Here is a 25,525-nt window from a genome sequence, read left to right as displayed (position 1 = left end):
ACAAGGCGCCCTGGTACTCAAGATTCTACCAACAGGTCTCACATATACATTAGGCAGTTTGAACCAAAATGCACCATTGGTACATACATCTCAGATAAATAATTGGTAGTTTCAACCACAAGGCGCCATTGGTACTCAAGGTTCTACCAACAGGTCTCACATATACATTAGGCAGTTTGAACCAAAATGCACCACATACATCTCAGATAAATAATTGGTAGTTTCAACCACAAGGCGCCATTGGTACTCAAGATTCTACCATCAGGTCTCACATATACATTAGGCAGTTTGAACCAAAATGCACCATTGGTACATACATCTCAGATAAATAATTGGTAGTTTCAACCACAAGGCGCCATTGGTACTCAAGATTCTACCAACAGGTCTCACATATACATTAGGCAGTTTGAACCACAATGCACCACATACATCTCAGATAAATAATTGGTAGTTTCAACCACAAGGCGCCATTGGTACTCAAGGTTCTACCATCAGGTCTCACATATACATTAGGCAGTTTGAACCACAATGCACCACATACATCTCAGATAAACAATTGGTAGTTTCAACCACAAGGCGCCATTGGTACTCAAGATTCTACCATCAGGTCTCACATATACATTAGGCAGTTTGAACCAAAATGCACCATTGGTACATACATCTCAGATAAATAATTGGTAGTTTCAACCACAAGGCGCCATTGGTACTCAAGATTCTACCAACAGGTCTCACATATACATTAGGCAGTTTGAACCAAAATGCACCATTGGTACATACATCTCAGATAAATAATTGGTAGTTTCAACCACAAGGCGCCCTGGTACTCAAGGTTCTACCAACAGGTCTCACATATACATTAGGCAGTTTGAACCAAAATGCACCACATACATCTCAGATAAATAATTGGTAGTTTCAACCACAAGGCGCCATTGGTACTCAAGATTCTACCATCAGGTCTCACATATACATTAGGCAGTTTGAACCACAATGCACCACATACATCTCAGATAAATAATTGGTAGTTTCAACCACAAGGCGCCATTGGTACTCAAGATTCTACCATCAGGTCTCACATATACATTAGGCAGTTTGAACCACAATGCACCATTGGTACATACATCTCAGATAAATAATTGGTAGTTTCAACCCCAAGGCGCCATTGGTACTCAAGGTTCTACCAACAGGTCTCACATATACATTAGGCAGTTTGAACCAAAATGCACCATTGGTACATACATCTCAGATAAACAATTGGTAGTTTCAACCCCAAGTCGCCCTGGTACTCAAGATTCTACCAACAGGTCTTACATATACATTAGGCAGTTTGAACCACAATGCACCATTGGTACATACATCTCAGATAAATAATTGGTAGTTTCAACCCCAAGGCGCCATTGGTACTCAAGATTCTACCAACAGGTCTCACATATACATTAGGCAGTTTGAACCAAAATGCACCACATACATCTCAGATAAATAATTGGTAGTTTCAACCACAAGGCGCCATTGGTACTCAAGATTCTACCAACAGGTCTCACATATACATTAGGCAGTTTGAACCAAAATGCACCATTGGTACATACATCTCAGATAAATAATTGGTAGTTTCAACCACAAGGCGCCCTGGTACTCAAGGTTCTACCAACAGGTCTCACATATACATTAGGCAGTTTGAACCACAATGCACCATTGGTACATACACATCAGATAAACAATTGGTAGTTTCAACCCCAAGGCGCCCTGGTACTCAAGATTCTACCAACAGGTCTCACATATACATTAGGCAGTTTGAACCAAAATGCACCATTGGTACATACATCTCAGATAAATAATTGGTAGTTTCAACCACAAGGCGCCCTGGTACTCAAGATTCTACCATCAGGTCTTACATATACATTAGGCAGTTTGGACCACAATGCACCATTGGTACATACATCTCAGATAAACAATTGGTAGTTTCAACCACAAGGCGCCCTGGTACTCAAGATTCTACCAACAGGTCTTACATATACATTAGGCAGTTTGGACCACAATGCACCATTGGTACATACACATCAGATAAATAATTGGTAGTTTAACCACAAGGCGCCATTGGTACTTACGTATCTACAACCAGATTTCAGATAAATATTTGTGAGTTTGAACAGGTCTCACATAAACAATTGGCAGTCTGAAGCACCATGACCCATCTTACCTGTGTTTGCCATGGCCACATATATTCCCCAGTAAAGACCAACAGCAGGACTTGCGGCCAACCAGAGAATAGGACCTCCGCGGCATCTTAGATATATACACCATTGATGTTGAACACAGTGAAGAAAATTCAAGAAGAGCGACTCCACTTTGGAGTCAAGGACGACAAAAGTCAAACAGACGTGCCCAGTGATGAAGATGGTGTCTCTGGTTGTCCAACACCAGGTGTCTTGATGAATGTGTCAACTATCCATCATCATATCATTCAAAGGAATCATTCAGATTGTGTTCATACTCTTAGAGACACCTTTTTCAGATTGTGTCTGGGTTTCTTGTCCAGTACGGTCCACAATGTTTAAGGATCATCAAAAAAGGTCGCAATGAATCATCAATGTTTTCATAAATCTTTTTGTAATCACAGTCCTTGTGCATGAATACATCACTGATCGGCCAAGTACAAAGTATCACCAACAAACACACTCTGAAACAAGACCTGCAGCTTTCAAACAGCTAGTGCAGATGAATGAGTACCCTTCCATCAACTCCAGAAATTTATCCCGTCAAGGTCATCCATCGTCTTGCCTTACATTATCTTCTGTAACAAAACCTTGTGATGAAGTTAATTTGAAGCAAATCCTTACATTGTATCCCAACTGGATTAAATCTTCATTCAGTCAAATTCAGGATCAATCATCTGAACTCAACTCACGTCTGCCGGAAAGATGCTTCAAGCGCACTTTCAAAGAACCTGCAGACATATATCCCCCAAGTGAAATAACAATAAAATTCACTACCTACATTAGGAAATCACTCCTTACAATCCAAACGGACCAATGATTACATTGCCGAGTCGAGACTCTTGATTATCGGAATCAGTTACTGGCTCAGACCCATCTTGAGGCCATCTGTAGTTTGTGAATATTCGTTGACCACAGTTGTCTGGTCAGAGGACTAACCCCTGTATTCTGTAACAATGTCACCCCACATTGATCCACATACAGACAATGGCTATCCTTATCCCACGTTCAGTCTTCAGCATGCAGGTTTACCCTCTATACAGCGTTAGTTCATTTCCAACGTAAGAGGATTAATTATCGGTGACTTCTGAAGATTGGATCAGGTTCTGGATATTGCTTTCTCTAAATCACACGGTGAATTGTGATTCCGTTTCTTTCTGTGATTTTCATACCATTAACTGTGAGTAGATGAATTGTATTTCAAGGTTTTTTCTGTGATTTTCATATCCGTTCACTGTATGTGGATGTACCAGAATGTCGTCAACTGTTGAAGAAAGCAAACGCTAAAGATGAACACAGTATTCTAATTTCTCAGAAACTGAAGATGGCCTAGATGTGTTTTTGAGGACAGTAACGTCAGTTGTAGATGTTTACCATTTTGCTGAAGCCCTAAAAAATGGATATGGTGTTGAGAAACCAAGAATCATAATCTGATGGAAATCCGGGATTCAAACCCATGATTATTGGAGTGAGTGAGTTTGATTTTACGCCGCTTTTAGCATTATTCCAGCAATATCACGGCGGGGGACACCAGAAATGGGCTTCACACATTGTACCCATGTAGGGAATCGAACCCAGGTCTTCGGCGTGACGAGCGAACGCTGAAACCACTAGGCTACCCGACTGCCCCCATGATTATTGGATTCTGTCACAAGAAGGGGACATAACCCTGCGAATGACAGTACCTTAGATGATCCACACACCTTCCTTTGTCAAGATAATGAGGGTCGGTGGGGTCGCCTAGTGGTCACGTCACGTCACGTCACGCCGAAGACCCAGGTTCGATTCCCGACATGGGTAGTCACAATGTGTAAAGCCCATTTCTGTCATCCCTCGCCGTGACATTGCTCTAATATTGCTAAAAGCGACATAAAACCATACTCACTCACTCGAGATGATAATCATGATTTGACTTCAATTTTATTTTCACAAGAACTATAAAAGGAATATTTTGCTAAAAATTATACAAATGTTATTGATTTTTATTTCCCCTCAAGATATAGTATTTGATAGAATATACATTTGATAGTGTTAGCTATTTAGGAATCAGTAAATTTCAAATAAATGTTAAAAATATTTCAATATTGTAACTTGATAGATTAGTTAGTTTTTAAGTCGATTTATATTAGATTCAAGTAGGATTCAACATTATGTTCTCTGCCTACAGGCAAAATTCCATAATAAAACTACTCGAATATCAGTTCAAATTAAATGACAATAATACTTAAGAATTCTGCTGTCAGAGGTATATGTGCTCCTACACACTACAAAATCACTATCATTGGCATGAGGACTAGAAGAAAAGTATCATTCATGTGATGGAATTACATTGTCTACCTATGATACATAGAGGCTCTGACATTGTCATGAAGCCTCATCTCTGAGGTAACACGATCTCAGATAGTCTTGCCAAGAGATTTACTAAGGAGAATTGCCTTAATGTACATAAATCTAATAAGATCAAAATATCCAATACCTCCAAGCAATGACGATCATATGTTCATTTCTTGCTTCTGTGTGTGTCAAGATATCTTATTGATCTGATATGTCTCTCTCGTTGCCTGGCATATATTAACTTACAGGTTCCATTAATAAACATCTGTGCAAAAGTAATGTTATTCCATTTTACTGTTTCTGACAATAATAAATGTTCATAAGTTTAAGAAACAAATAATGAGAACACTATGGATTAACATTTAAGAATAATATAAATTCATTACCTTATTTGGATATGATTTTCCATACTTTAAAAATCAGACGCCAATTTTTCAGATTCCAATTTTAGGTTATCCTATGCATTTCTTTAATAGAAAAGGACATCTTACATCTTTTTAATATGTTTTACATTTAATCCTTTGTCAGAAGTATTAAAAAGCGATAATTTCATTAAAAAAATAAAATATAATTGAAACTTAATTTTTTTACCAAAATCTAAAATTAGTTTTTTAAAATAAAATATATTTTTTCAATTCAAATTAAACATCTCACACAAAAAAAACTTGGAAACTGAGAGTCCTTAAGTATTTGAATCAACTAAAAATTGTATTCATAACATATTTGAAATTAGTGAATGTTTGTTCTCACCTGTGACAAATTTCTCAGTACCTATCCATTACATGGTTTTCACTCATCTCTGTAACGAGATAATCATTTCAAGGGGGTCGAAACACCTTGGCCGGACAGAAACTCCTCACGAGCAAATCCTTCCAGATCTACACAGGGCTGAATCAATCCTCATTCAACTTCGTATTCCTCCTAATCCACATCAACTTGACTCTATTTCACAGCGTCGTCTTCTGATTACATCTCAGAATCGTTAAATTCTTCTCAGGTATCCTCCTCTTCATTCGATGGCTACTTGAAGCTGAAGCGCTCAGGTTTCACGCGAGCTCTTCCATCCTCAGTGAAAACAAGGACATTGCCACACTGGAAATACTCCACGGATATAAAAATGTCAAACTTTGAAATATTCCATTTCAGAATTTTCAGCTATATTCAGCACCTCTAAGATTCCACTTCAGGAACATATTTCTTCAACCTTGTAATAAATCCATGAGCAAGATACACCTTTAAAAATGTCTTTGTACTCCGACACTTAAAGAAAGCCCCCTTTGTGAGGAATTACCAGGTGTTCAAATTCACGACAAGTTTCCGGAGACAAAATCTCCATGAAACTCTTTACCACGTCAACTACCTCATATAACTTAAAGAAAATATTGGTTTGTCTTCACCTTGAAAAATGATAAATGTCTTCCAAACATAATTTTTCACCACACCTCTACATGTAAACATTACCCAATGCTTCTATAGGGTCTTCTTGCCACCATAATCACCCCTTGTCACATGAGAATTGTTTAAATCAGCCAACCCCTTGTTAAATTTTTCCACACTCGATGTCCACCTATATATATCCTGATATCAATTCTGGTCCTCGGAGAGGAGTGACACCGCTCGGTAATGTCTGATTTAGAAATGGTGAAATATGTTCAAATGTTTTAACCGTTGCTGTTTGAGATTTGAACAAAGCACCAAACAGTTATTGACACACGAGAAAGTTAAATCGATACTCAAGCACTGGGGAAAGAATTCGCCAAAACATACGAACACACCACAGGTGATTCCAGCCTCTGAATGGTATTGATCCTGAGATGTTTGACAACAAATATTTGAAATCATCAGCACAACGGCAGGTTGTAGTGGACGCAGAGAACACACTTACAAATTGCCGGATAAATACTCGCGCTGTTGATCAACAGGTCGCGAGTCAGTCAGATGCCACACTGTGCCCACACTGCCACAGCACTGTCACAATTGCCTCGCATTAATATCGTAGGTAGTTCTCGCCTTGTTACAATATCAACTCACCTTGCTGGAAAGCTCGTTATCTCACCTGGCTGTCAGACAAACACCCTACAATAACCCCCAACCTTACTGTCAATTACTGCCACTTCAATAATGTTACAAGGTACTTCACATACACCTTGATGTCATCTCCGGTTACCGACGGAGTCTAATTGTAAGGGTATTGGGTGCAGATCCAGAGCTGTGTTAGTATCATGGCTGTGAGGTCATGATCAGCTCAACCATTACTTTTGCTGTAAAACAATTTAGTTTAATCCACTTGCCACAACCACAGTTACACACCTGAGAGAGTTGGCAAGTGAGTTTCTTGAATTACTAAAGGGATTTACATTCCCTCCCAGTCAAAATCTTTCTGTATTGTCCATCATCATCATCATCATCATCATCATAACAAAATTCTCATCATCATCATCATCATCATCACAGAATTCTCATCATCATCATCATCATCATCACAGAATTCTCATCATCATCATCACAGAATTCTCATCATCATCACAGAATTCTCATCATCATCATCACAGAATTCTCATCATCATCACAGAATTCTCATCATCATCATCACAGAATTCTCATCATTATCATCACAGAATTCTCATCATCATCATCATCACAGAATTCTCATCATCATCATCACAGAATTCTCATCATCATCATCACAGAATTCTCATCGTCATCATCACAGAATTCTCATCATCATCATCATCATCATCACAGAATTATCATCATCATCACAGAATTCTCATCATCATCATCACAGAATTCTCATCATCATCATCATTATCATCATAACAGAATTTCTTGAATTACCTCCTATTCTTGAGGAGTTATCTATTCCAAGTCACAATCAACTATACCCTCGCTGTATCATCATCATCATCATAATCATCATCATCAGCAGCAGCAGCAGCATCGTCGTCATAACAGAATTTCTTGAATTACCATGAGGAGTTATCTATACAATTCATCGTCAACTAAACCCTATACCCTCACTGTATCATCATCTTCACCATCACCATATTAAAATCAAATGAGGCGGGGGGGGGGCGGGGGGGCACAGGTGGCCCAGTCGTCTAAGGCACCACGATTCGCTGTGCAGAGTTGCGTCCCTTGGGCACACCAGAAACCTTTGATTGTGGGTTCGAATCCCAGTTCGCCCCGATTATGTTTCTAGGTTTGTCAGCACCATACCCGTGCTCGTGGGTTTCACTGAAGTGGTAAACATCTAAGACCTGCATCACTTCGGGCTTTCCTCCCACATTAAGCTGACATGCCGTGATATCACTGGAATACTGTTAAAAGTGGCGTTAAACCCAACTCACTCACTCACTAAAATTCAAATGGTGAGTGTGTCTTCATTCACACTGACACCCTTGTTGGGAAACCTCTGCAGTGATCATTCAGCTCAATTTTCCCAACTCCATGAGGAGAGAACCCTCAAACAGAGTTTCTAGCCTGTCTCACAGTCCCTGAACCATATTATTTTCCCTTCCACCCAGCCTGTAATACTAAAGACCCAAATGAAGCAAGTCTAGATTATCTACAGGTTCTGAATCCTTTTCAATTTAATGGAATTATTTCTTTCTATCCAAATTATATATTTTCAGAGACTTAGCCTTATTCTAACGAAGTTTCCAACATTTTCCCACCAAGCTTAACTGTAATGCAAAAGACTCAAATGAAGTCTAGCTTTTCCCCAGGATCTGAATCTCCAATCACTAGGGCTACTTTTCAATGTAAATGGAGTTATCCGTTTCTATCATCAAGACTAAGCGTTAGTCTAACCAAGTTTCCAACATTTACCTGTGAAACATATACCTGCACACGATGCACCTGTTGCACTGACAGGTAAACAATCAAAGGGAGGTCATAAAAAGTGTCATCGAAACTCACACACAAACATAAAAGAGCTCTTCAAAGAAGGTAATTTATTCTGGTTGACTTTTTTCAAGGTATTGTTTGTTCTTTGTACTTCGTGATCAATTAAAATTAGGCACAGGTTAGAAAATGTATTTCTTGCTTGGAAACAACAAGACATTATTTACATAATAGTATTATATTTCCCTACCAAGTTTATGTCCAAGATATCAAGGTGCAAATATCAATTCATATTTACATCAATTTTAACTGTTTCATTTTTTTAGTAGGAGTGTGTGAGTGAGTGAGTTTGGTTTTACGCCGCTTTTAGAAATATTCCAGCAATATCACGGCTGGGGACACCAGCAATGGGCTTCACACATTGTACCCATGTTGGGATTCGAACCCGGGTCTTCGGCGTGACGAGCGAACGCTTTAACCACTGGGCTACCCGACCGCCCCGTTTTTTATTAAGAGCTAGCATGGTAATGATTTTAAGAAAGGTTGTGCAATTTGCGCAAAAAGGTCCTCCTAAACAAAAAGTACAAATATATTTTTTTAAAAGGTCTTATTTAAACCAGGTACATACATTTCAGAATTACATGAATGAACAAAGTATAACCAAATGACTGACACTATTCATGAAACCCATCCACAAAAATGACGCACATGTATAAAAAATATTTCCAAAATTTATATTTTGAGTCACATTCTTTACACAAAAGCCTGGACACAAATTTATTGATTTTGGAAAATATTCCAAATTCATAAAATCCCCTATTTCATATTTTACACTTCCTCCTAGATTCCCTCACAGCATGAACAAAGAGGTTGTGTAGTGTTAAAATAGTCGCTGTTAACAGTGCCATTGACACAGATCATTATAGGCGGAAATCCAAACATTATTGTTGATATTATGACTTGTTCGTTTACAAACTGGACACACCATTTACAGAAGGGGTTGACACATGCTCGATACATTGATCCCCATGTTCTTAATGGCCAATTTCCTTCCTCCATTGATGAAGATTTCATTTTGGCCGACCATTGTTAAACATCCTGCTTCCATTTGTGGAAATTCTAAAATGTTGAAACCTGAAGATATATTGGCTGTGTTGTATAAGTGTCTACAATCACCATGAAATGATCGATGTTTGTATTTTCTGTTGAAGATTTCCTTGTTTCTGGGGCAGTTTGGATCTAACGAAATGTTTCTCATGAATGAGTAAGTGAGTGAGTAGTTTGGCTTACGACAGCATTGAAAAATATTTCAGTACAATACCGTATTCGATGTAATAAGCGCCCCGCTCTAATAAGCACCCACGGCGATATTTGCTAATATATTGGTTAGTGAACAATCCCAGTTAGCACCCTTTCCGATTGATCAATGAACACAAGTCTTATTTATTCGTGTGTAATATGCACTCGTTTGTTATATGCGACCTTAATTATGGGCAATTAAATTCTCGAAAATATATCTATCGTGTATAATACACACAGATTCTTCTTTTATATCATTTCAGGCTGTCAGCATAAACCACAAAATTTACAATCTTTCAACCTCGTTTTTAATCTCACCAAAATTATATTCTAATAAGAGCCCCCTATTTTTAATTTTGAGAGCGCCCTGGGTGCTTATTACATTGAATACGGTATGTCTTTTACATGTTGGAGCAAGGATTAAAGCGATGCAGGTTTTAGACGTTTCCACTTTGGTGAGACCCAGGAATGCTTCTACCGCTCTGACAAACCTAGAAATTTACCCTGGATAAATCAGGGGTGTAAACTCACAGTCACTGAGTAATGTGGGGGCGCGGGTGGCCCAGTCGTCTAAGACATTGTGATTCACTGTGCAGAGTTGCATCCCTTGGGCACGCCAGAAACCAATGATTGTGGGTTCGAATCCCGGTTCGCCCCTATTATGTTTCTGGCTTTGTCAGCACCATACCCGTGCTCGTGGGTTTCACCGAAGTGGTAAACATCTAAGACCTGCATCCCTTCGGGCTTTCCTTCCACATTAAGCTGACATGCCGTGATGTAACTGGAATACTGCTTAAAGCGGCGTTAAACCCAACTCCCTCACTCACTCACCCACTCCTTGAGTAATGCAACTCTGTACAGTGAATTGTGGTGCCTTAGACCACTGGGCCACCTATGATGAATGTACTTTATAGAGGCCCGTGAAGATCCGGGGTAGAATAGGTCTTCAGCAACCCATGCTTGTCGTAAAAGGCCACGAACAGGATCGGGTGGTCAGACTCGCTGACTTGGTTGATCCATGTCATTGTATACCAATTGTATGGATCGATGCTCATGATGTCAATCACTGGATTGTCTTGTCCAGACTCGATTATTTACAGACCGCCGTCATATAGCTGGGATATTGCTGAGTGTGGTGTTAAACAACAAACAAACAAGAACAACAACTTAATATAGGGACCTGTTGAATAAGCGAGCGAGCGAGCGAGTGAGTGAGTGAGTGAGTGAGTGAGTGAGTGAGTGAGTGAGTGAGTGAGTGAGTGAGTGAGTGAGGTTTTACGTCGCTTTTACCAATATTCCAGCAACTTTTAGTAGTCGGAAGTGATTCTGTTCCAGAAGATCTTTAGTGGGAAGTTCCAACATGGTTATCTGCTAAAAATAGATTTAATTCTGCTTTTACCCACAAACTTCAGTTTATTGTTAAAAATAATGTTAAATGCCATGAAACTGCAGGTCTTTGCTGAATTGGTATTGCTACGCAATATATGGAATAATATTACCATTCCACATGTCTGTATCAACCATTAACCCTATATATGTCGTATCCCTTGGCTCCTTTCCACAAAGCAATAGTAACTCTACAACTGTTGCAAGTCAATGTTAAAGTATGGGAGTTTCGATCGTCTTAGCACTAAGATCGCTTTGTGGAATGGGGCCCTGGACTTAAACATAACGTTTTCAAAGGTGAGGTCATGCAAGGTCAATTTGGAAAAGGTCAGAAGAGGTCAGCTGAACCTGCTCACTTTCATACATTACAAGGGATTCACATCACAACTGAGCCGTCATACTATTTCCGGATTAAAATTAAACCCCGAAGGACACAAAGGAGTCAAGGGAAAATATGGAAAGCTCAAGGATTGTACCAGCAACACAGCTAGGTAATTGAGTGAACACTTACCTGTCCTAACGAGCAAACAGGTGTGCTCAGGTGCAAGCATACAGGTCAGGTCAGGGACCCCCCTGCGTGAACAGTTATGATGTGAATCACATAGGATAGATATATTCACGCCTCTATAGTCACTTTTTGAAGTTACATTATCAAGTTAGTACCGATTCACCTCAACAAGGAAAAGTGAGATATATATTTTGAATCATTGTGTCATAAGTTACATAATGATAAAGCAATGAAATTTTCTAAAAAATATATTCATATTAAGTCAGTAATTTCTTATAGTAAATAATGTGTTATTTTTAGGAGAATAAAGCCAAACAATCCATGTGTACCTAGTGAATGATAGTTTGAGTTGTATGATGATAAAGCAATGAAATTTATAAAAAAAACATTTATTAATTTTTTATATATCTAATAGTAAGAAATATGTTATTATTAGGGGAATCAAGCTAAACAATCTATTCATACCTTGTGAGTGAATGTATATTCATAAATGAGGAGAGTAACTGCTTTAACATGGCAACCTAGCTAACCATAAACAGAGTGTCAAGACAAACCAGGGGTTGACAGCATGAGCATAAATATGATCATATACATCCTCCTTTTCAAAGTGGATAATCACGCACGATGTTTCAATCCCTAAATGTAACATAACATGCCCATTTCAATTATTTGTTTGTCTTTTTAAAGTGAGGTGACCCAAATACTAAGATATACTTAACTCCTAAATCATTGTGTCAACGAGAGCTTACAAAGCATCATCATTATCATCACTACCACCCCCTCCGTGGTCTTGTGGTAGAGCGTCCACCCGGAGAGCGGAAGGTCTGGCGTTCGATCCCCAGCCGCGTCATACCAAAGGACGTTAAGAAATGGTACTTGTTGTTTCCCTGTCTGGCGCTCGGCATTAAGGGGCTAATGCAAACATAATGCAACATAATGCAAATATCTGATGGATTTAATCTGAACTGTTCACGCTATCGGAATGTTTGACATTTAGACACTTGTAACATGGCATCTTTTGAGTGTTGGTTTCAGGTCTCTGGATCCTTTTTGTTGATAAGACCTGATCACTTGTCATACCAAAAACCTAGGTTGAATTCTCATATGTAAAAAGAACATACTTGGTATCCCCGAAAGGCTCACTCACTCACTCACTCACTCATTGGCTCACTCACTCACTCATTGGCTCACTCACTGGCCCACTCATTCATTTACCCACTCACTCACTCACTGGCTCACTCCCTCACTGGCTCACTCACTCACTGGCCCACTCATTCATTTACCCACTCACTCACTCACTGGCTCACTCCCTCACTGGCTCACTCACTCATTCACTCACTCACTGGCTCGCTCATTTACTCACTCACTCACTGGCTCGCTCATTCACTCACTCACTCACTCACTGGCTCGCTCATTTACTCACTCACTCACTCACTCACTGGCCCACTCACTCACTGGCTCGCTCATTCACTCACTCACTCACTCACTCACTCACTCACTGGCTCGCTCATTCACTCACTCACTCAAGAAATGTGGTGTCACTCAAGAAAAGTCATGGCTGAAATGTACATTTTGAAAACACCTTTTGTAAAGTGGATGAGTTTCTGTCAGACATATTCAAGCTAGCACGTATACTACAGCGCCATGTAAGACCAGTCATCTTGCCTGGGCGCCACAAACCAGTCATCTCGCCTAGGCTCGACAAACCAGTCATCTCGCCTGGGCGGGACAAACCAGTCATCTCGCCTGGGCTCGACAAACCAGTCATCTCGCCTGGGCGGGACAAACCAGTCATCTCGCCTGGGCTCCACAAACCAGTCATCTCGCCTGGGCTTGACAAACCAGCCATCTTGCCTGGGTGGGACAAACCAGTCATCTCGCCTGGGTGGGGCAAACCAGTCATCTCGCCTGGGTGGGGCAAACCAGTCATCTCGCCTGGGCGGGACAAACCATTCATCTCGCCTGGGCAGGACAAACCAGTCATCTCGCCTGGGTGGGACAAACCAGTCATCTCGCCTGGGTGGGGCAAACCAGTCATCTCGCCTGGGTGGGGCAAACCAGTCATCTCGCCTGGGCGGGACAAACCATTCATCTCGCCTGGGCAGGACAAACCAGTCATCTCGCCTGGGTGGGACAAACCAGTCATCTCGCCTGGGTGGGACAAACCAGTCATCTCGCCTGGGTGGGGCAAACCAGTCATCTCGCCTGGGTGGGACAAACCAGTCATCTCGCCTGGGCTCGACAAACCAGCCATCTCGCCTGGGTGGGGCAAACCAGTCATCTCGCCTGGGTGGGACAAACCAGTCATCTCGCCTGGGCTTGGCAAACCAGTCATCTCGCCTGGGTGGGACAAACCAGTCATCTCGCCTGGGCGGGACAAACCAGCCATCTCGCCTGGGCGGGACAAACCATTCATCTCGCCTGGGCGGGACAAACCAGTCATCTCGCCTGGGCGGGACAAACCAGTCATCTCGCCTGGGTGGGGCAAACCAGTCATCTCGCCTGGGCGGGACAAACCAGTCATCTCGCCTGGGCGGGACAAACCAGTCATCTCGCCTGGGTGGGGCAAACCAGTCATCTCGCCTGGGCGGGACAAACCATTCATCTCGCCTGGGCAGGACAAACCAGCCATCTCGCCTTTGCTTGACAAATCAGCCATATCGCCTGGGCGGGACAAACCAGTCATCTCGCCTGGGCTCGACAAACCAGTCATCTCGCCTGGGCGGGACAAACCAGTCATCTCGCCTGGGCTCGACAAACCAGTCAACCGCCTGGGCTCCACAAACCAGTCATCTCGCCTGGGCGGGACAAACCAGCCATCTCGCCTTTGCTTGACAAACCAGTCAACCGCCTGGGCTCCACAAACCAGCCATATCGCCTGGGCGCCACAAACCAGTCATCTCGCCTGGGCTCGGCAAACCAGTCATCTCGCCTTGGCTTGACAAACCAGTCAACTCGCCTGGGTGGGACAAACCAGTCATCTGCCTGGGCGGGACAAACCAGTCAACTCGCCTGGGCTCGGCAAACCAGTCATCTCGCCTGGGCGGGACAAACCAGTCATCTCGCCTGGGCGGGACAAACCAGTCATCTCGCCTGGGCGGGACAAACCAGTCATCTCGCCTGGGCTCCACAAACCAGTCAACTCACCTGGGCGGGACAAACCAGTCAACTCGCCTGGGCTCCACAAACCAGTCATCTCACCTGGGCTTGACAAACCAGCCATCTTGCCTGGACGGGACAAACCAGTCATCTCACCTGGGCGGGACAAACCAGTCATCTCGCCTGGGCTCGTCAAACCAGTCAACTCGCCTGGGCTCGGCAAACCAGTCAACTCGCCTGGGCTCCACAAACCAGTCATCTCGCCTGGGCTCGACAAACCAGTCATCTCGCCTGGGCGGGACAAACCAGTCATCTCGCCTGGGCGGGACAAACCAGTCATCTCGCCTGGGCGGGTCAAACCAGTCATCTGACCTTGGCTTGACAAACCAGTCAACTCGCCTGGGCTCGGCAAACAAGTCATCTCGCCTGGGCTCGACAAACCAGTCATCTCGCCTGGGCTCGACAAACCAGTCATCTCGCCTGGGCTCAACAAACCAGTCATCTCGCCTGGGCCGGACAAACCAGTCATCTCGCCTGGACGCGACAAACCAGCCATCTCGCCTTGGCTTAACAAACCAGTCATCTCGCCTGGGCTCCACAAAGCAGCAGTTGGTAGCTTTATCAATGATCCCTGTCATAATACAAACTCCGCAGGAATGTATCAGGCCCTGTTCCACAATCTGATCTCTGCATTTAGATGATTGTAACAGTCTAAGTTCAACACAGACTTACACTAGTCGCAGCTAAGATCACTTTGTGAAATGGAGCGCAAGTTTAACTTCAACACAGACTTACACTAGTCGTAGCTAATGTCACTTCCACAAAACCATCTTATCGCTAAGATCAATGTTACGCTCACACTTCAACACAGATCTACACCAGTGTACATGCCCCGGAGCACACACACCATGAAAAGTACCAGAATCAAACTCGGCTGTTGGGGTAACCTGACCCATCTCCCGGATCTACAACTGAAATACACTGAATATCCAAACTTGTCCAAATTTACCACATCAGGACACAATTGATAGAGCTTAAAATAATTCCTTGTTAACATCAACTCTTTGCTAACAACTGACCGCATTTCACACAAACTTAAAAAAACTCTTCACCCAACAATAAACAAACACACCACTCAAAAGTCAAACTGAAAGTTGTGCATTATAAAATATTTGACCCTGAAAAGAAACTGGAAACCGCCAGCCATTGTTTGACCACACTTTCAGTTTTGACGTTAAGTGGCCCCTTGTCATTTTAATGACCGACAAAAATCACTGCCAAGGCTCCACCAACACTCTGTGTTTGATAGACAACAAAGTACGACATGACTCACAAGTAGGATGCTTTTCAGGGAAATTACAAAGAGTTGCATTGTCATTGTCATATTGTGATCGTTGGACTGGGCTATTTGCTTGTCCATCACACTTGTCAATAACTTGATGGTAATGAGACAGACGTTGGTTTATGGGTGTTTGTTTACACCCACCCAGCCTGTCCGGCTTGTTTCATCCACATGCGAGCTGGGACATCAGCCTCTAGCTCCAAAGGTTTGCATCAAAGTTTTTTCAAGAGGTACCTGTGTTTTTGCAGGTAGATTCTTCATTCCATTTCTATCCACTCCCCCATTGATGACAAATAAGTACATTATCAAACATTTGAGCTTACCGTATCACTTGCATGAGTGATTAGTCATTAGACTGTCATTAGACTGTCATTAGATTGCCATCCTGCAACTGTCCACATCTAAAACCTGCCCCACATCATGTCATGTTTGGTTTGGGTGGTTCAATTCCAGGTTGTGAGTGAGTGAGTGAGTGAGTGAGTGAGTGAGTGAGTGAGTGAGTGAGTGAGTTGTAATGCATGAGCTAAATTTAGCTTTAGGGAATACCAAGTATGTTTACTCCACATATGAGAATTCAACCTAGTGAACGAGGGAGTGAGTGAGTGAGGTGAAATTGGGTTTAACATCGCATCCAAGATTATTGCACTTATATAGTGACGTGCATGTACGTGTGTGTGTCTGCTTGCACTAGTCCAGACTGATGCCAGTTTATAGTGCTAGCTCACTGAGACACCATGCCGCAGTTTAACATGAATACCCCACTCAGACACAGTATACCGACTCCGAGCCGACCAGTCCTTGTTTTAGCCCCTTAATGCCGAGCGCAATACAGGGTAGCAACAAGTACCATCTTTAAATGTGACCTGTGATCGAACCTGAGTGAGTGAGTGAGTGAGTGAGTGAGTGAGTGAGTGAGTGAGTGAGAGAGATAGATAAAACAGCTGGACTATTGCTAAAAGCCGAATTAAACTGCGCACTCACTCACTCCATCCATTCATTAAGGCAGCATGTTTCTCACGTTGTGTCCTTGTTTTCTTCTAAAACTGTTATTTCTATTTGTAGTAATTTCAAAACTATTGATTTTACACAAAAACTGTTGCTGTTCCAATTTCAAGTTTATCTGTTTGATGTTAAAATATTTATGTCAAGTGCTTCTTGACATTAAACTGCAGCTTGATTTAGAATTATAATGACCTAAAATACATATTCCTCATTGACTGTCATTTCAAGAGTTCTGTTATTGAAATGAAAACATTTTTTAAAAAAGAAAGCATGTTTTTACAAGAATACATTCTGAAACAAACAAATAAATGAAGGTACCTGACAGGAAATATTAAAAGAAATTTTATCAAATTAAAATATTCACATTTAGGTTCAATAAATAATTAAAAAGTGGGACAAAGTACTTTTCCAATGTTCATGCCCAATTTTCGACGTTTATGCATCGCTTTGATATTCAATTTCAAGGTTTAATCATATTAAACCATACAAATCCATGCAGGGAAATTATTTCTGCTTTTGATGAGCCTTATTGTCCTATATTTTCAAATTGTGATGCTGTCGAATGTGGCTTTATTAGTAGCATCAAACAAACATGGCAGTGGTTGGTGTATAATGAATGTGTTCCATTATCATTCATTCATTCGTGAGTGTGTGTGTGTGTGTGTGTGTGTCAGTGTGTCTGTGTGTGTCAGTGTGTGTGTGTGTCTGTGTGTCAGTCAGTGTGTGTGTGTCAGTCAGTGTGTGTGTGCCAGTGTGTGTGTGTGTGTGTGTGTGTGTGTGTGTGTGTGTGAGTGCGTGCGTGCGTGCGTGCGTGCGTGCGTGCGTGCGTGCGTGCGTGCGTGCGTGCGTGCGTGCGTGCGTGCGTGCGTGCGTGCGTGCGTGCGTGCGTGCGTGCGTGCGTGCGTGCGTGCGTGCGTGCGTGCGTGCGTGCGTGCGTGCGTGCGTGCGTGCGTGCGTGCGTGCGTGCGTGCGTGCGTGCGTGCGTGCGTGCGTGCGTGCGTGCGTGCGTGCGTGCGTGCGTGCGTGCGTGCGTGCGTGCGTGCGTGCGTGCGTGCGTGCGTGCGTGCGTGCGTGCGTGCGTGCGTGCGTGCGTGCGTGTGTGTGTGTGTGTTCCTGAATATAAAACGTATGAATTGCCATGAATCTTGGAAATACCGCACGTGTACAACAGCCTTGTTGGAAGATGACATAAATTGTGTACACTTCAGATTATTTTGTTAGCTCTTTTAAATGTTATCCTGGTTTACATATGTGATGTGCTCATTTAGCTTGTCTCAACTGTCATGCAGAAGGTCAAATGCTATACAATTTGTGGGCTAACAAGCAGGTTTGCAGTGGGCAAAATACAGAAAATGGTGCTTTTTAATTATTCCATTTTATATTTTTTAAGGGCTGGCATGTAAGCATGTTTTTGTTCGGCCCCAAATTTAGTTTCGACCCGGAAAAAATAGCAGGATTAAATACATAAAATTGCAGCAAAAATGTTCTGACCCTGTAGTTAAAGGTTCCGGTTGACAGGAACAAATGTTTGGGTTTGTTAACGAGCGATGTTCCTGTATATTGTTGATGTGCAACATGAAAAAACAGGGAAACTAATCAATAAAAATCTGACAGAAAAAACAAAGAATGTGAAGGAAATGAAAACTATGGAACAATGGTCAATTAATGATAAAGGCAAATGTGGAAAATGTGTAACTATGACAGAAACGGATAGAATGCAGAGCTTGTACCACTGAACGAGAATTCCAAGAAATGACTGTGACCTACCTACCTACCTACCCAAATAACCACCCACCCACCTACCTACCTACCTACCTACCGGTCCACCAACCCACCCACCTCCCTACCCACCTACCTACCCACCCACCTACTCACCCACCTACCCACTCACCCACCTACCTACCTACCTACCCACCTACCTACCCACCCACCTACTCACCCACCTACCCACTCACCCACCCACCTACCCACCCACCTACCTACCTAAATACCGGTCCACCAACCCACCCACCTACTCACCCACCTTCCCACTCACCTACCCACCTACCTACCCACCCACCTACTCACCCACCTACCCACTCACCCACCCACCTACCTATCCACCTACCTACCTACCTAAATACCGGTCCACCAACCCACCCACCTACCTACCTACCCACCCACCCACCTACCCACCTACCTACCCACCCACCTACCCACTCACCTACCCACCTACCTACCCACCTACCTACCTACCTACCTAAATACCGGTCCACCAACCCACCCACCTACCTACCTACCCACCTACCTACCCACCCACCTACCCACTCACCTACCCACCTACCTACCCACCCACCTACCCACTCACCTACCCACCAACCTACCCACCCACCTACTCACCCACCTACCCACCCACCTACTCACCCACCCACCTACTCACCCACCTACCCACTCACCTACCCACCCACTCACCCACCTACCCACTCACCCACCCACCTACCTACCCACCCACCTACTCACCCACCTACCCACTCACCTACCCACCTACCTACCCACCCACCTACTCACCCACCGACCCACCCACCGACCCACCCACCTACCTACCTACCCTACAACCCACCCACCCACCCATCTACCTACTCCAAATCCCTTCAGGATGGCCACCTCTTGTTCCATGTGATTAGCAAGAGTTGACAGTCAATGAATATAAATGACCCGATTGAGTAGAGAGTAACGAATTGATCACCAAAATCAATGAATATAGCAGGCTCAGCCTAACTCATCGGGGGATGGAATAACTCCCATATCTATCAGTGGACTGACTCCTCAATGGTATAATGCCCTTGAGAGACCACTGGCTAACCTGGATTAATGGCCAATCCAATGATGAGAAGGAAAACACAGTTGTCTTCAGGAAATACAGTCATATATACAAGTAGTTGACAATGACTGAAAAGTTTTTACTTCTGCTCCTGGAATGTGTTAAGATTCATACTCATAGGTTTGAGTTCAAGTTAGTTAGTGAGTGATTTGTGTTCAAAACCGCTTTTAACGGTATTCAAGTCATATCACGGCGTGTCAGCTTAATGTGGGAGGAAAGCCCAAAGTGATGCAGGTCTCAGACGTTTACCACTTTGGTGAAACCCACGCGCAAAGGTATGGTGCAGACAAAGCGAGAAACATAATCATGGCGAACCAGGATTCGAACCCACAATCGTAGGTTTCTGGCGTGCCCAAGGGACGCAACTCTGCACAGAGAATTGCCACCCATGCCCCCTTTGAGTTCAAGACATCAAAGGCAACTGTGAAAATTCATGTATGAATTCAAGTAACTTTACAACTTTTGTCATTTTAAATAAATTCGGAAATTGAGTGCATGTTGTTTTACGAATCAAATCAACAATATCCTGGCTTCATTATGGCTGCCTGCCAACAATCATGTCCCGGTTAGGCTAACCACTGGTTGATAGCATGAGCATCGTTCTAAGTGGTCCTTGGGACCTACTCTGTTTGAATCCCCACATGGGGTGATTGGGTATGGAAGCTGAAAGAGTTATTGTGTGTCAAAGTGAAACCAGTGTTTTAATACTAAAACCCAAGACCGCCTCCGTGGTCTTGTGGTAGAGCGTCCGACAGGACAGCGGAAGGTCCAGGGTTCGATCCCTGGCCGCGTCATACCAAAAGACGTTAAAAGATGGTACTTGTTGTTACCCTGTCTGGCGCTCGGCATTAAGGGGCTAAAACAAGGACTGGTCGGCTCGGAGTCAGTATACTGTGTCTGAGTGGGGTATTCATGTTAAACTGCGGCATGGTATCTCAGTGAGCTAGCACTATAAATCGGCAACAGTCCGGACTAGTACAAGCAGCCACACAAACACACACACGTACATGCACGTCGCTATATAAGTGCAATAATCTTGGATGCGACGTTAAACCCAATTTCACCTCACCTCACTTCACCTCACTAAAACCCAACAAGGTAGTTGACCCATAAATGTTGCCTGCCCATCTTCAAAGTTACCTGCCCACATTCGGACATCATAAATATTGAAAAATCCGGGTATCACAGTTTAATGTGTACACAATTGTGATGTCATAGTATATCATGTGCACAATTGTGATGTAACAGTTATAAGTGTTTACAGACTTGTGACGTCACAGATTTAGGTGTGCTTATTTGTGATGTCAAACTGTATGTGTACTCAATTGTGATGTCAGTTTGATGTGTACACAATTGTGATGTCACAGTTTTATGTGTACACAATTGTGATGTCACAGTTTTTTGTGTACACATATTTGCCCCAAGCTGTTGATACTTGACAGCATGATACATGTGCAATGAAGACATCCTCATGTAGACTGGTTCCAGGCTGTATTTGCATGGCATCACCTTTATGTAAAAGGTGGACCCTTTTGTGATTTATTCAGAAAAATCATGTTTAAGTTTTCTGAAAATACTTTGGGAATTTGTGGAATGCCCATTTTCATTGTAGAGCGCAAGGCAATATTTTGACATATTCCCGACTCCTTTTCACATATGAAACTCAGATCCAAGAGAAGTACTTTCAATTGGATAAATATAGAATACTAAACGAGCTTCCGAGTTTCATAAAATTGGTTTTACACGGGAGCGAGTTTAGTATTTTATTTATTACTTGCCATTAATACCGTTTTTCGAATAATACTGTTGAGTGTGAATAGGCTGACACCTACACGATCCACGGCATAATCCAATTGAGTAATTCTTCAAATACGTCAAAAGTTGAAACGTATGAATTAAATACCATACAACGGTCCACCTTTAGAATTCAGGCGTCCGTTCGTAGCGCTAAGTTTATCGCAACTCACATACTTTAACTTAGACTAATGACTGTCGTTGCACTACAATACGATCACCTTGTGGAACGGGGCCTTGCACCTCAAAGTTTACAATCACGTCACAATACCCGATGACGTAATTTGTGGAATTTTATTGCAAGATCCATCGGCGAAACAATGCCACGTGACGTCAACCTAGCAACAAGGTTGCTGGGGTCATCGAGTGTGCATAAGCTCCTTTCAGTGATCTCTCATCTCCACCCGCAATGTCGTTGAATAAGCCAAGGGATGTTGAGAGCTTTCAATATTTGTTCGTGAAACGTGTTCCGAGTGTACATAAGCACGCGTTTTGGTATTACACAATGTGTTATACAGCTGTATGTTTATTAAACGGGTGATCTCTTCACGGGCAAGTAATAATAACTTACGTCATGCAACTATGAATGTTGCGACATAATATTATCATGGAGAAACAAAACAACATGAACACCATTCTATCACACAAACTTCTGAAAGAGAAGAATAATGTCAAAGCCGCAATAACGTTTTCACAAAACATTTGATCATTTTTCACCTACCTTGAGCACTTGAAACAAGCGATGTGATAGACGTCTCCCTTGACCGACACACGCTCGTCATTCAGGGGAAAGCCACATCCATTACAACGCTCGTCCCCACGCCACACCCTCTGCACATTCTCCAGCTTCTTACGACGTATTGAGCGAGGCGAGAGGGTCTTACGCAATAAAGATGGCGAGAAGCTCTTTCTTCCTTTAGGCGAGGGTAATGGTGATGGCGGCGGCACGCCGTGTTCAAGTGGCTGATTGGGCGGGCAGGTTGTAGGGCGTCGCCGGGGGAGACTGGGAGAATTCTGATGGCGCCGGAAGTGGATGGAATCATCATGATCAAAATGGACTTCTGAAATAAGTTAAAAAAACGGTGAGAAAATAATGCATGAAACTTACAAATACAAGAGTCAATGTTTTCAAAACTACACTTTCCTGACTTGGCTGACAAAAAGGGCCTAACATTCATTGTCATTGGTTTGTTGTCTAAACACCACACTCAGCAATATTCCAATTTTTGACGACAGTCTGTAAATAATCGAGTCTGGGCCAGGCAGTCCAGTGATAGACATCATCAGCATCAATCCACGGAATTGGGATACGATGACATGCATCAACCAAGTCAGCGAGCCTGACCACCCGCTCCAGTTAGTCGCCTCTTACGACAAGCATTGTCACCTCCTACAACAATCATGGGTTGCTAAAGACCGATTCTAACCCGGATCTTCACGAATCTCTAACAAATACAAATGTCAGTGAACACAGCCCGTTTTCAACTTCCTGAAGACCATAAGAATTTACTTTCACTTTCGCAAGCCCTGATGTTCATACAGTTTGACCCTCACTCTATGAAGGTTCATGCTCCAATGAAGTCATACAAATTGACAGTCAAATCTTAAATAAAAATTGTTTTTAAAAAAGTCATTATTTTGTAGAAAGATACTTGAGATTGTAAGGATGCTTCAAACACTGTCTTGCCATACATGAAACATAATTTTTTGGATGTTTGTTAATTTTCCAAAAAAAATTAAATAAATAAAAATAAAAGGAAATGATTTGAAATAAAATAAAGACTCAGTCGAAAATATATCACAATACACAAGCAATCACGTCACAATAAAATGAGTTGAGTTATTAATAATTGTTTACAATTACATTTCAAACACGTGTAGCCAGATTGTTCTTATCTAATAGCAACTTAATTATATCTAGCTGTCTAAATCAATATATAAAAATATGGCAGTTCAGTGTTCCAAGTTAAGCAGGAAAGTCAAGTGGTTCTTGTCATAATCCTACATAACTCAAAGTGATTCAAATCAGTAAATATTAATGATACTATATACTGTCATCCATACGTCCTCAAGTGTGCACATATAGCAGGGTATGAAACTCCCCAAAATTTCAGCCAGACCACAGGACTGGCTAGCTGAAATACTTGCCAGCCCTGACCAAAACCTGCCTGCCCACCATAATCATATGTTTCCCAGGATAAGCTAACGGGATTTCTTTTTGGTTACATTTTATCATTCATCTTTACATGTGAATTAATGCTTATCATCGGGAAATATTTTGAATATTTTCACATATGAAATATAACCCGACCATCCTGCAGGGGGATTTGAAAAACTGGCAGCCCGAGTTGAAATCAACCCATCTCGGACGGTCGGGCAGGCAGGTATTTCGAACACTGCATATAGTACATGTTCGTGTCCTCTTTAGTTGAACTATCATCCGACCTACATTCCATAATTGGACTAACGCAGGTGTCTGATAACGCGAGGGGTCTACTCTATACCATACTACTCAAAAGACATGAAGGACCATCTGGTTCTTTCACATTACTATAGTTAATCTGTCACAGTCCTTAGCTTATTTGAGACCGCCTCCGTGATCTAATGGTAAAGCGTCCGCCCGGAGAGCGGAAGGTCTGGGGTACGATCCCCAGCCGCGTCATACCAAAAGACGTTAAAAGATGGTACTTGTTGTTACCCTGTCTGGCGCTCGGCATTAAGGGGCTAAAACAAGGACTGGTCGGCTCGGAGTCAGTATACTGTGTCTGAGTGGGGTATTCATGTTAAACTGCGGCATGGTATCTCAGTGTGCTAGCACTGTAAATCGGCATCAGTCCGGACTAGTACAAGCAGCCACACACACCACACACACACACACACACACACACACACACACACACACACACACACGTGCATGCACGTCGCTATATAAGTGGAATAATCTTGGACGCGACGTTAAACCCCATAGCACCTCACCTCACCTTAGCTTATTTTGAGTAAGTGAGAGAATTTATGGAAGTCAACTTCTATATAAGGCGACATTTTGTTTATTTCTTGGTTTACAGATGTGCCCTCTTTCAACGTCCACATGTTGATTTTTTTTTTACCCTTTTGCACTTTAAGAAATTCATAAAAAGTTCAAACAAAAAGAGGTTTCATTTCCTCAGCGAGTGTAAAGCGAAGGCAAGTCACTCTGATATTTCTTGCTGAAATCCTCCCTGATACCATCAAAGCTTGGCAACGCAAAGCGCAGTGGTGACCAGTTTTATCATCACCCATGCTGCCAATATTCATGCATTTCACCCTGACATGAATATTGTCATATTGCCATTTGTGCACAAGCCATATAATAAAATGTTCTTGAAAAATTGAGTTGTTTTACTTTTGTTACTCCAGAATATTTTTTTCCATACCTACCGTACTCTTCAGGACCAAAAGCAAGTTAAAAAATCCCGGAGATTTTTATCTCTTTTTTAAATTTGCAAACCTCACTTTAGTAAACTACGAAATATAAAATATGGTGCCTAATGAGCACCTCGTTTTGAAATATATGCTTACATCAGATGTGTATTATTATTATTATATGCGTATTTCTTAAAGAGTACTACGAAACATTGTGTTACCCATGAAGATACGGGGTAGAATAGGTCTTCAGCAACCCATGCTTGCCGTAAAAGGCGACTATGCTTGCCATAAAAGGCGACTAACAGGATCGGGTGGGCAGGCTTGCTGACTTGGTTAATGCATGTCATTGTATCCCATTTGCATGGATCGATGCTCATGATGTCAATCATTGGATTGTCTGGTCCAGATTCGATTATTCACAGACTGCCATCATATATTTG

General features: G+C 42.4%; 1 protein-coding gene across 8 annotated transcripts in view; it reads right to left on the bottom strand.

Moving 5' to 3' along the window:
* Positions 1 to 25,525, bottom strand: part of LOC124144419 (rap1 GTPase-activating protein 1-like) — a 345,341-nt gene that overhangs the window by 223,620 nt on the left and 96,196 nt on the right. For all 8 annotated transcript variants that reach the window (XR_007223059.1, XR_007223060.1, XM_048402791.1 and 5 more), the window contains one exon: positions 22,402 to 22,741. Coding sequence is in view for 6 of the 8 variants with exons in the window: in XM_048402791.1 (XP_048258748.1) it covers positions 22,402 to 22,741 (340 nt within the window). In the remaining 2 variants the exon portion in view is untranslated. The remainder of the gene's footprint in view (positions 1 to 22,401; positions 22,742 to 25,525) is intronic.

The sequence above is a fragment of the Haliotis rufescens genome, unplaced genomic scaffold (genome assembly GCF_023055435.1).
Source record: "Haliotis rufescens isolate VD_foot unplaced genomic scaffold, xgHalRufe1.0.p SCAF_29, whole genome shotgun sequence".
Taxonomy (NCBI): Eukaryota; Metazoa; Mollusca; class Gastropoda; order Lepetellida; family Haliotidae; genus Haliotis; species Haliotis rufescens.
The sequence above is the reverse complement of the archived record's forward strand: the minus strand, read 5'-3'. Positions and strand labels throughout refer to the sequence as shown.